The sequence below is a fragment of the Pavona decussata genome, unplaced genomic scaffold (genome assembly GCF_977016875.1).
Source record: "Pavona decussata unplaced genomic scaffold, jaPavDecu1.1 SCAFFOLD_150, whole genome shotgun sequence".
Lineage (NCBI taxonomy): Eukaryota > Metazoa > Cnidaria > Anthozoa > Scleractinia > Agariciidae > Pavona > Pavona decussata.
The window spans coordinates 206,064-218,210 of NW_028145562.1; the positions used below are offsets into that span (position 1 = coordinate 206,064).

Below are 12,147 nucleotides of genomic sequence, written 5' to 3' on the forward strand. Positions count from 1 at the left end.
ACATGGAGCGCGAGACGAAGGAGGAGAAGAGGGTTATTTTTCTCTCCCCCTTGTCTCGCGCTCCGGGCTCGCGAGTCGCCCTTCGCGCTTAATTTGTCTCTCTCTTCCCGCTCGGCTCAAAAAGCGGCTGTTATGCAGGCTAAACGGTCCATGTCCCGGAGGTAGGTGGCCGCGCTAGTGAAACAATCATGTACCCCACAGGAAACGTCGCACAGCATTAGTTTTAATACACTTCGTAACAAGAAAAAGCATTTTAAATTTTATTAACACGCGAAGTTTGAAAAAAAAGGGATGCAAGAAATTGAAACCGGTTGTGCCTTACAAGCAGCACTGCCCTTTCAAACGTCTGTAAATTTGGCGTTTTTTTAAAAAAAGGAACATGTCACTCAATTTTAAACTTTCTCCTTTCGTATTAGTTACATTTACTAATGTCATATGCTTCTGTTTGCCAAGCAGCCTATCATTTCATTCAAGAGATCTCTCATAAGTCCATGGTGCATCTGTATAAATCCCCAGCATGCTTTGCGACACTCACTTTCAAGATGGCGGACGGACCTGTGCTCTTGGGTTTAGCAGATGGAAATATGTCAGAAAATGACGATAAAATTTGTGGATGGAGCACAAATAAGATTGGTGGAACTCCGGTAAGCACATGAGTTATTTTGTAATTAACGTGCACAGTAGTCTCTGTTTCCCGCGGGAAAATACAAATACAACTTATATGTCGTGACGAAAGATTTAGGGAGCAACTACAGAATACAGGGCCACTTTGGTCCACACACATAAGAACGACACATAACACAATAGAACGACACATTAAACACAATAGATGCTATTATCATGTAAATAAGTTACCCTGTATTCTGTAATTTAGCTAGATTTAGCTTATATCGATATTGCACCATCTTTGCTCGAATCAGGGCTCCAGCGACAAGTACATTGTAGGAAATCTTAATGCTGCTCTTATTTATAGTAGACCTATAGCTGTAGTCTGTGGTCTGTGCTTTACATTGACTGATTTAAAGTTGTTGTAGCTTTCTGTGTGGTACATGTAAAGGAATTACGTTTGTGTTTGTCTTTTATACAATAAGCTTAATTATTTTACAGAACTGGTTACTCGGTCCACCATCTCACTATCCAACCTGTTCTCTGTGCAGAAGTCTTTTGTATTTGGTATTTCAAATCTACTGCCCTCTATCAGATTCTGTCTTCCACCGTGTGCTGTATATCTTTGGTTGTGCAAATACATCTTGTTGGGGTAAAAACCAGAGGTAAGCTTGTAATAGACTGTTGCTTGGTACAGTGCAGGAAGATGGTGTTCTGCTAGCTTAGGTTATGTTTCATTTTTGCTGAGATTTGTATATCAATCAAACTTTATTATATGGTTATAAATTTTTAAAGCTAATTGCACTGGATGGCAAGTAGCAAAAGCTAATTGAGGTAGGCAGTGAAAGAGGAAAAGAAATGTAAGTTGTGGTTCAATTTTATCCTTGGCTTCAATTCTATTTTCCATTGTTTCAAACTCATTATCATACATTACCATACTCAAAAACAGTGGAAAATAAAATTTAAACCAGTAATTAATTTGAACCACAACGTATTCAATAACAGACATAAACTCACTGGAAGAAATGAAGCAGTACAATATAAGAGATCAAAAGTAATTACATTTTGTAAAATAAATAAATACATATATAAGCTTATGTAAAATATGATATACACTAGCAGTTTTGAGAAAAGAAGTAGCTATAAAATATAAAATATTGAAATAGTTTGGAAATCAGAGAAGGTATGTCAACATAGGTGTCCTCAAGTAGCAGACCCTTTATGTAAAACTTCATGCAGTTTTCAGAAATTCAGAATGCTGACAGTATTTCTCTGTTTAAGTCTATATTAGATCATTTCTCCTAAATGGACTACTCCTGTTTTGAATGTGCTGTTTTATGTTTTGCTGCCTGTGTGTGTTTGATTGTGTATTTGCTTTTTAACCTAAATGTATTGATAAATTAAATAAGCTACACCTAAAATCCTGATTTTGAAAGTTGTAATTTTATTGTGGAGCCTGTAGCTCGTACAAGCCCCACTGGATTCTGTATGGGCGTCCTCGCCATATGTTTCTCTATCTTTTGTTATTTATTTATCTTTTATATTTTGATATACAGCTATTTCAATTAACGTTGTCTGATTAAAATCAAGCTAAAAGACAAGACCGCAATGTTTTGTGGGATTATTTTTTATGAATAATTGTTTGATCAAAATCATCCCTGCATGTGCAGGTCATTGTACTGCTAATTACAACCTATTGTTTTCTCCAGGTATGACTGATTTTGTTGAATTTATTCATAAAAATCCCATGTAAACTTTCGGTCTTGTCTTTAAGCTTCATGCTTTGAACCGACAACGTTAGTTGAAATGACTGTATATATTTTGATTGTAGCGATGTGCAAGAATAATGGCAAAAAAATAAACTGAAACTAAAACTGAAGTTTTATCTTAAAAATATGATTTGCTACTTTTTGAATATCAGGTGGAAAAAGACCTACTGATAATTTACTTCAAAGACATCGCTCTGTTATGTTTTCCCAGTTTCAGTCATCACTTTTGGGAAAAACGTTTTCACTCATTTAATGAGTACAATACTCATAGAGTAAGCTGTCATATTAAAAAGAAACATTTTAAACATTTTTTTTTCAGTTGGAAAGTTTTGAGATGTCAAGCCAAAGATAGTAATTTTATTAGCAAGAGAGCAGCAGAAAATGAGGTATCATTAGATAAGAATTTAGTAAATTTAGTGAAGAAGACTACTGGCCAACATTGGCTTGAGTTTAACCTAAATAGGAAATCTTTTTTATTTAGGACTGCTGAATTGTGGAACTCGCTGCCTTCTTGCTAGAGCAACTACTTGTAATTCACTCCCCATTTTAAAACCTAGCTTAATAAGTATCTACTTATCTGAGCTTGTATCCTATAGTCCTCTGAGGTAGAGTTTATGGTGCTCGCGACATTATCTTTTATTTTCTTACAATTGTTATTTACTTAAGATTGTGTATTTACTTATGATTGTAGCTTTTTCTTGTAGTAGTAAGGGGTCAGATTGCAATAGGGACGCAAGTTCTGTTTCTTTCCCCCGTCACAGCCTGTATTTTTACTGTATGTTTATTGAATTTCTATTGTATAATATCCTCAGTAACGAATTCATTAAAGTAAAAAAATTAAATAACCTCACATTAGCCCCATATATAATAGCAACATGTTTGTTTTATTTCTTATTTGTTCCAGTCTCCAAGCAGCTTTGAAGTTGATGACTGGTGTGATAATGCTGAAGACTGGGGCGAGTGAGTATCAATTTGAATGTTTTAAGGACGGTGCCTTCTAATACCGAAGTATTTTTGTTCGGTTTATGACTATGCGGGAAAAGCAGATCTTAGGAAGGCCTATTGGAATCCAAAAAGAAAACTGGGGGTAACCACGCATTTTTCAGAGATAAATAAAGGGTGAAAGTGAGAAGTGATCATCGCAGTGAATTTTCCAATTTATGCAATTGGAAATTGGAAGTTTCAGGCTTCCAATTTCCAATTGCATAAATTGGAAAATTCACTGCGATGATCACTTCTCACTTTCATCTATATCCGCAGTTCATATATGAATTATTTCATATACTTTACATAGAGATAATTAAGCAACAATATCTCTAAAAAGCCCTAAAATATGAAGCAATGTATGGGATCTATTTCCTAAATTGAAGCTTAATTATCTCTGAAAAAAGCATGGTTACCCCCAATTTTCTTTCGAGATACCAAAAGCGTTTGCTAAGTTCTGCTTTCTCCGCATAGTTTTAAACCGCGCAAAAATATTCCTGCATTAGCAGGCACCACCCATAGGAAACCCGAGTATCTCAAGATGCGCAGAACGTATGCGCAGTAACAATAGTAGGCACCGTCCTTAAATTCAGGTCTTTTCAGTCTCTTTTGAACATAGGTCTTTCCAAAGACTGAGTAATTTGCACATGTCATAACTAGATTAGATAGATATCTTTAGATGCATGCACCCTCAGATTATATTGCAGGGGCTGATAAAGCCCCCAGCTAGAGTAAATGGTAACTTACCAGCTAGAAATAAGTGCAGAAAAAAAGCTACAAACTGCAAGCTTCAGGACCATGTATACTTTATTTGGCTCAGAGTTCAGCTTCTTTCCTTGAAAAACTGAATCATCTCACAACTTTCTCTCTGCCCAATAAATTCACTGCATGGTAAGCTAGACACTGTGTAGGTTCGGAGAATAGGGAGCACTCGTCTCCCACCAATGTGGCACAGGTTTGATTCCCGGATTCAGCATTTTATGTGGGTTGAGTTTGTTGTTGTTTCTTGACCTTGCTCTGAGAGGTTTTTCACTGGGTTCTCCGGTTTTCCCTTCTCCTCAAGAACCAACTTTTCCAAATTCCAATTCAATATTATTTTGTCTGTTTGATAGTGAAGCTGATGGCATCTTAACTGGCTTAGAGCAATGCACTGGAAACTTAAAACTCTCTGAAAACAAGCAAGAAGAGAAAGATAGTGAAAGTGTTGCAGGCCTCAACACAACCCAACCATGCAATGAATCTCCGGAACTTTGCACTCCACACTTTTCACCTCTTTATATCAGTGTTGCTGAAGCTCCTGATCAGAGAGAAAGCTCTACGCAGCTCACAAGACATGAAAAAAAACTACTGTCTGAGTACCAGCAGCGGGAAGGAGTCCAAGTGATGGATTTGATAGATGGCGAGGATGTCAAAGGGTGGGCAGGCGAGACATATGAAAGTGCATCAATCAAACATGGTGACAAGGCATTTCACAAGTTTAACAAGCATCTGCAAGTTTGTCCACAACAATGTATGAGGTACAGTATGTAATTGTTTAGAAAATAGTGGAGAAAGAGTGGGCGGGGGATGGACCTCAGGTAGAAGGTGTCCTGAAGGCCCCACTTCCCACCCATTTACCCCTGGCTTCTGGTGTATTCTTTTCAACTCTCACGTCTTTGCTCAATGCTATTAACCAAGTATTTGCTGCAGCTGAAGGGCCAACGGTGTAACAGGCCTATATCATGTGGTGAACGTCAGTCTATTTTTTGTTACAGTAACTTGTTGCATTTGAACTCTGAGTTTTTACACTGAATTTCAACAAAGAATTTACCCGTTCAAGTGTGATTTAAGTTCACTTAGAAAGGACACATGCATTAGTGAGTTATTGTTTTAATGTACCGTGTCAAGTGTTCTAGAAAAATATGCCTACCCCGTTAAATTGAATCCCTGCTATCTCAAACAATTTTTGTTTTCCCTTGGGAGTTCAAGATAATGGGGTCCTTCTGTATTTGGAACAGAATGTTTGGTTCATCAACAGAGTTAATAACTAAACGTAAATTGGAAGAAGATTCAAGTGCACTCGAATCTCTTTACAGTGGCTAAACCAAGCATTCGTTTCCACTCCCCACTAATTCAGCACAGTTTCTTTAGAACTAACTTCCTTGTGTATTTGGAAAAAACCTGACTAGTGATTCCAGTGCTGTCTGTTTCCATTTCCAATAATTTGAGGTCTGATTTGATGGCTAGCTACGAAACTCGACATGTGAAAGTTAAATCTAAGGCAGCGTTTACACGAACACGGTTTCATGCCCTTGAAACCGCATCGAAATGATACGGTTACAAAGCGTTTACACGGTGCCAACCTCACCGTTTTCTATGGTTATGCCAATCTCGTTCCCAGGCACTTATTTTAATATTGAGGAAGAGGATCTGGGTTCGATTATTACGATGCCATTTCGTTTTTGTCAACATGGCGAAAAATAACGCACAATTCACATGGACTGACGACGAAGTAGAACTCCTGTTGAAAGTAACTAAAAAGGACAAAGTCAGCGCTGCACTCCGTGCGAGGTTCACCATTTTGAATCTTCGCGCCCAAGTGAAATTTCGCGCCAAAATAGTAACCGTATTCAAATCGATGATGCGGTTTCGCCGTTTATACGACAGATGAAACCGCATTGTTTTGAAAACGCTCCACTTTTGTCAGCGTTTTCAAGTCGTCGCGGTTTCGGTCTCAACCGGCGTCGTGTAAACGGAAGGTGTAACCGCTTCGAAAGCGATGCGGTTACAAATGAAACCGCGTTCGTGTAAACGCTCCCAAAGTGTTCACCCTTTATGATTTGCACTGCAACATCACAGCGATAAACAACATTAATGGGGTAGTTATCTTGCATGTAAACCGTTCCACTACTTACAGTGTCTTATACTTTACTTATGGCAGATATCAGTGGAATGGTGCTCCTGTTTCTATGTTTAGCACAAACCAATCAGAGCTGTTGTCAAATGTTCCTCCATGCCAGCACTGTGGAACGATACGAGTGTTTGAAGCACAATTGATGCCTGCACTAGTTGGAAAATTAAAATGCGCAAAACAGTCAAACGCAGCACATTCTCTTAATATTCAGCAGAATAGTCAAGAAAAACTGTTTCTACAAGAGAACAACGAATCATTTTCCCAAACTTCAGAAAACACTGAACTTAAAGTGACTGGTGAAATTTCTACAGAAGATTCCGGTTTCCAGAAAGAACCCAGAAGAATATTTCTGGCAGCTGTCAATCAAGCGAATGACGTCACGATTGAGTTTGGTACTGTGATGATATTTACGTGTTCTCAAAGTTGTTGGAAAGATCTGGAAAACACTGCGCATGCTCTTTATTTGGAAGAGTTTTGTTTCGTAGAAGCTGATCCTGATCAGAAATTATTTCAATAAAAAATCCTTAAACCCTTGTAAGCATTGCTGTACTGTCTGTGTCGTCTTTTAGTGAGTTGATGTCGATCGTCGTGTTTCTTTGGCCACACGGCGAATTACTCTCCAGCGGCCAAGAGTCCTATTTTGTGACAACCATAAAGCAGTCCCTGACATACACTCTCTGACAGTGTCGGCGTTGCCGAGTATTGCGTTACCCCGTGACTAGCGTCACGTTGTGAGCTTACGCAACAGGACGGGACGGTGAAATATCATTGTGTGACCAACATGACATCTTAGTACCTTCACATTTTTAGGCGATTTTCGACTAAAACTGGTGTTCCCTCATCTGTGACAACCTGAAAACCACGAGCGGTAGTAATCTTACAACCCAGAGTCGTAAATACTTGGCCATCACGTTAGTCACACAAGCACAATTTGCCGTCACACCACATCAGCCGTCCTGTGGCATAAACTCGCTAATCTCAAATTTATGCGGTCGCGCATGAGGTTGTGTTAGTTTTTGAGCACTCGGTCTGGTACAGCTCTTGGAAATGTGTATTTTTTCGGCTTGCATCTCAATCTTAAAAATTTTCTTTGTTATTTATTTTTAACACATTTGGACAGTATTTGGAGCTTTGAATTCATCTGTTCAAGTCAAACATAATCGCTGTGAACAGCACCAGTACACGAATCTCCTCCCATTGGCATCTTCCACCGTTCGCAACATCGACGATATCTCAACCTCCAAGGTCACTCATATAAACTCGACCAAGCGTGGAAGGTCGACTGGGAGGAGCAGGGATGGCGCAGTGGTGAGAGCACTTGCCTCCCACCGTTATATGTGGGTTGAGTTTGTTTTTGGTTCTCGTCCTTGCTCCGAGAGGTTTTTCTCCTGGTTTTCCGGTTTTCCCCTCTCCTCGATAAACCAACGTTTCCAAATCGAATTCGATCTGGAATCTGAGGGGCACAGCTTTGTCAGTTGTAACAGACTGTTAAGTGTCACACTCTTTAAACAAAGTTGATTTGATTTGGTCTGATTTTGGTTTGGTATGTAGCAAGTCTAAGTCGGACTTTGCGGGCTGGTATCCGAAATTAAAACGCGGCCTTAATCAAAAACTGCATCATTTGACTGACGGAAGAATCATCCAAAGGTCTTGAAACTGAAAAATGTCCTGCTTTTAAAAATTCTTTTGAGAAATGAACACGAATGCACAATTTCAAGAACAGGGTCTGTGCGACTGTTGGGTATCGCCAAATGGTCAATGAGGTGATAACCAATCAAATTAGCGCATTTGAATTTATCCATTTACTCCTGTGCCATCACTGCCACTTGTAAATCTTGCCTTAATGAGAACGCCGGGATATATTGGGCCAGAGTTGTACACAAAAAGCCCACGAGTTCTCCCTAGAAACTGCGCAACGCTACTTCTTGATTTTAAAAAATTTACTCGTTAATTAACTTTTAGCCCCAAAAATTTGTATCGCAAGGCGCGCCAGAAAAAAGATAGAAAAAAAAAAAAATGAAAACGAAAGTAACGGGACAGAGGAAGAAAAATAGAAAAACCATTCTGATTTTGTTTTTACTGTTCAAAAAAAAAAAAACTCTCAAAATTTTGTATTGTGTGATAAGTACGAAAGCAGATTTCACGTTGAATGAAACTATCACTTTCTAGGCTCTCCAAAGCGCGTTTAGACCATTAGTCTGCTTAAGATAAGATAATATAATATAAGATACTTTATTTAACGAAGGAAACATATGATTAGCTATGGTTCAGTACAATCTGCATCAGCTAATTTTACAGCTATACCACGATTAAAAAGTAAACAAAAACACATAATCAGACAGCAAAAGACAAAACAGCTGATAAAACTATAGAATAAAACTATTTACAGGATAAGAAAGCAAGTAGATATTCATAAGATGCTAATCTGTCTCAGATATTGACTCGTTTTCAAAAAATCGTATAATCAGTTGACGCTCTAATTGAGTTTGGTACACTGCTATTCCAAAGCCTGGGCGCCTGACAACGTCACGAATTAAGTCCAAACATAGGAGTGTTAGTTCTTTGCATAAAGGCCAAGTAATATGGGCGACATTTTCTTGCAACTTGTCGCCCAACGATGTTGCATTGCATGTTGCGATTGTTTGTTACCCGTATTACCACCTACGTGCGCAGCAAATTTTCATGTTGCAGAAAGAAGACGCTCTTTCTCCTTTTTGCAACATAAAAATTTGTTGCGCATGTAGGTGGTAATACGGGAAACAGACAATTGCAACTTGCAATGCAACATTGTTGGGCGACAAGTTGTAAGAAAATGTTGCCCGTATTAATTACTTGGCCTTAAGTCATGAACAGAAACTGCCATTTCCTCCTAGGAAATATGTTCCTTTTTCGAAAATTCGAACCTCTTACTGGTCTTGACTTGTAGCTTGTGCTAGCCCTGTTCTTCGACCCTCGCTTCCAGAGCCATGTTCAGAAATCCTCGTGCACCGCATTGACTGCAAGCACAACACTCTGTTCAAAATCGCCTTGTACTCCCGCCTAAAACGTTTATTCGTGGCACCATATATGAAAGGGTTAATGGTACTGCTTAGGTATACCAGGAACCCGTATGTGAGGTAGACCTGCCGTGGCAATGTGTGCTCCCCGCGCACGGCGTCGATGTAATCGATGATAAGAACAGGAAGCCAGCAAAACGTGAAACCAACCATCACTGCCGCTAGAGTCTTAGTCACTTTCGCTTCTTCTACGTTTGCTCGAAGCTGTTGGGGGTTATTTTCTTGCGAGAAAACCTGATTGGTTCGTGAAACCGTGTAAAATACTTTGGCGTAGCAGATCGATATGATTGTTAAGGGAGTTGTTATGTACACACATTCAATAAAGGCGGTGTAAGCGATATTGATTTCAAAAGTGTACAGGCACATTGCTTTACCGGCTTGGAATCGAAAACCACTGTTTTCAAAGAAAAATGGAGGCAGAGAACCAATGAATGCTGTGCACCACACGGCAGCGATGTATAGCAAAATTGATCGTGGTGTAAATAACTCGATATATTTTACCGGTTTCACGATGCGAAAATATCTGCTGACTGCGATTATTCCCATGGTGAGAAGAGACGCCAGGCCAAACGTAAAAGCACCGAAACCATGAAATCGGCAAAAACTTTCACCGAAAATCCACCTCCCTCGCATCAAGGTTGCGACGGAAAAAGGCATACAGCAAGTGGACATTAAAATATCGCTCACAGCCAGTGCTACCACAAACATGTTGGCAAGCGAGCGAAGTCTCTGGTTTCTGTACACAGCGTAACAAACGGAGAGATTTCCGAAGAAGGCCGCCACGTTGATTACCGATAACATAATTGTCTCAGTCCAAACTTGATGTCCGTTCCTTATAGAAAGCTCAAAAGATAGCACTTTGTCATCCATCAGAGCAGTTCACACAGATTTAAAATGTTTTAAGAAGTTTGAAGCTGATTTTCTGGATTTTAAAGCGCTTTAACGCCCTTTGAGGTTTATCTTGTGATACAATATTAAACCATCGAGTTCCGTAGATAAAATCCGTTTGCAGACTTCAGTTTTTCCAGATGTTTGGGCATCAGTTAATATATACCACGCAGCATATATTATTAGTGACGCACTAAATTACAAGTCTCTTCATTAATTGTCTTTATGTACAACGAAAACTCTTTTCGTCCTTTTCGATGTCGATGTTTTGTCGGCCCTTCAATTGTTCTCCTTTAAAATGTTGACCGGCCTTTTACTTAGGATAACAAGTCTAGTCAATATGATTTCATAAAAATGTCATCTGGCTCATTCAAATTTATTTTCCACACTAATCAAAATCTGATTTCTAGATACTAACAATATTGCTACACTTCCAGGAAAATAGATAAGACAATATACCCACGAAGGGCTATACCTTGATGCAACATCAAATTCTCATTTATGGCATAAAAGGTTATACCCTAATCGGTTAGGAGAATTTGTCTTTTGCGAGGTACCCATCTAATAGGATTACTAATCAGTAAGCAGTTCGCATAAGTGTTTTTTGAAGGGTCTTTCCAGTGACCGGAAAAAAGGCGTGTTTTTTTGTTTTGTGAAATAATGTGGATCCATTAATATATCTGTATTTGAATCGGATATTTGAATGCAGTATTCATAAAAAGCAAACTTCAATTAAGTTCAGTCTTGCGTATTTTTCGCACGTTCTATGGCATGAACTATTTCAAACTTGTCTTTTGTAGTTTAGTGTCTTATAAAAAGACGCTATCCAATTAAAGAAGAAAAAGAAACAAAGCCGACACATCGTAGAGTTAAGTTTGATTAGTAGTGTACAATATTTCGGCTGGCCAATACAAGCCTTCCGGATCCTCAGGTACAGCTAAAACCGCAAAAATTACATACGCACGTGATTTATACGAAAGTTATTGTGAAATAATGTAACACAATATGATTGACAATAACAGAAGGTACATACACAAATAATATTTAAAAGGTTTCGTCGCGGAGATTTAGCCCATTAGGTTCTAACATGTTTGCTTGTATAACAACAGCTGCTTCTCTCTTTTTTCTAACAGAATCTCTAGACGAATACCCAGGGGGTTTTTTTAATAGGAGTGAGTTTCATGTCTTTGGAAGTAGTAGCGTTTCATTTCGAAGATGACGGAAAATTAAATCAGGAAAGCCGTCGAAATGAAGCCGAAAGAGAGGGATACACGATGAACCAATAAACTAAGCAGCTCAGATTATTCCAAAGTTTACAGATAAGATAGATAAGATAACTTTGTTATATCACATTCAGAATATCTAATAAAAACTATTTACAAAATTATTACAGTCACGTGGTAAAGAATAAAAATATATCAGTGTAAGCTGGGAAGATCTAGTAGGCTATAAAAAAAAAACAAAACAAGAAAACGACAGACTTGATGACAAAAAGAAATTTTCATCCATTTAAGATTAAATCTAGGTTGCTTTAGCACGGTCCCGTCAAGTTGTACATAGAGTTTCTTTACAGGTAAAAAAACCCCTCTAATATATACAGGACCGTTGTATATAAACTTATTTATGTGGAAGTGTTGGCTATGGTAATGGGCCATAAGACTAAGTGTATGCCGTATGTATGGCATAGATGCATTTATGTAGAAGCCGGTATATATCTTAATATATTTTCCACTTGGTGTTCCAGGAGTTTTTGTAGGAGAAAAGTTCTGAGTTTTGATTTTAGCACAGTTTTGATCAAAAACAGCAAAAATCTCCTGACATAGTTCCCACGAAGCCACTGAATCAAGTGCAAGAAAAAATACTAGTTGAATTTATTCACCGTGTTAAGGATCGGAAACAACCTACGATCAATTTTCTAAGGCCTGATGAGTAGGTTCGCAGTCAGGTCCTA

At 38.5% G+C, this 12,147-nt stretch overlaps 2 protein-coding genes across 2 annotated transcripts; one reads left to right on the plus strand and one right to left on the minus strand.

The window, feature by feature from the left end:
- The first annotated feature begins 532 nt into the window (after positions 1–532).
- Positions 533–6,785, plus strand: LOC146466209 (uS5 assembly chaperone PDCD2L-like). Its single transcript, XM_085127644.1, has 6 exons — positions 533–644; positions 1,108–1,271; positions 2,695–2,761; positions 3,280–3,335; positions 4,472–4,876; positions 6,280–6,785. Exons 1-6 carry the CDS (start codon positions 543–545, stop codon positions 6,767–6,769), a joined length of 1,284 nt encoding a protein of 427 aa, XP_084983770.1. The 5' UTR covers positions 533–542; the 3' UTR covers positions 6,770–6,785.
- Positions 6,786–9,142: 2,357 nt separating this feature from the next.
- Positions 9,143–10,181, minus strand: LOC146466210 (melatonin receptor type 1A-like). Its single transcript, XM_085127648.1, has one exon. The coding sequence runs from the start codon at positions 10,176–10,178 to the stop codon at positions 9,159–9,161; it is 1,020 nt and encodes a 339-aa protein (XP_084983774.1). The 5' UTR covers positions 10,179–10,181; the 3' UTR covers positions 9,143–9,158.
- Between the last annotated feature and the right edge of the window lie 1,966 nt (positions 10,182–12,147).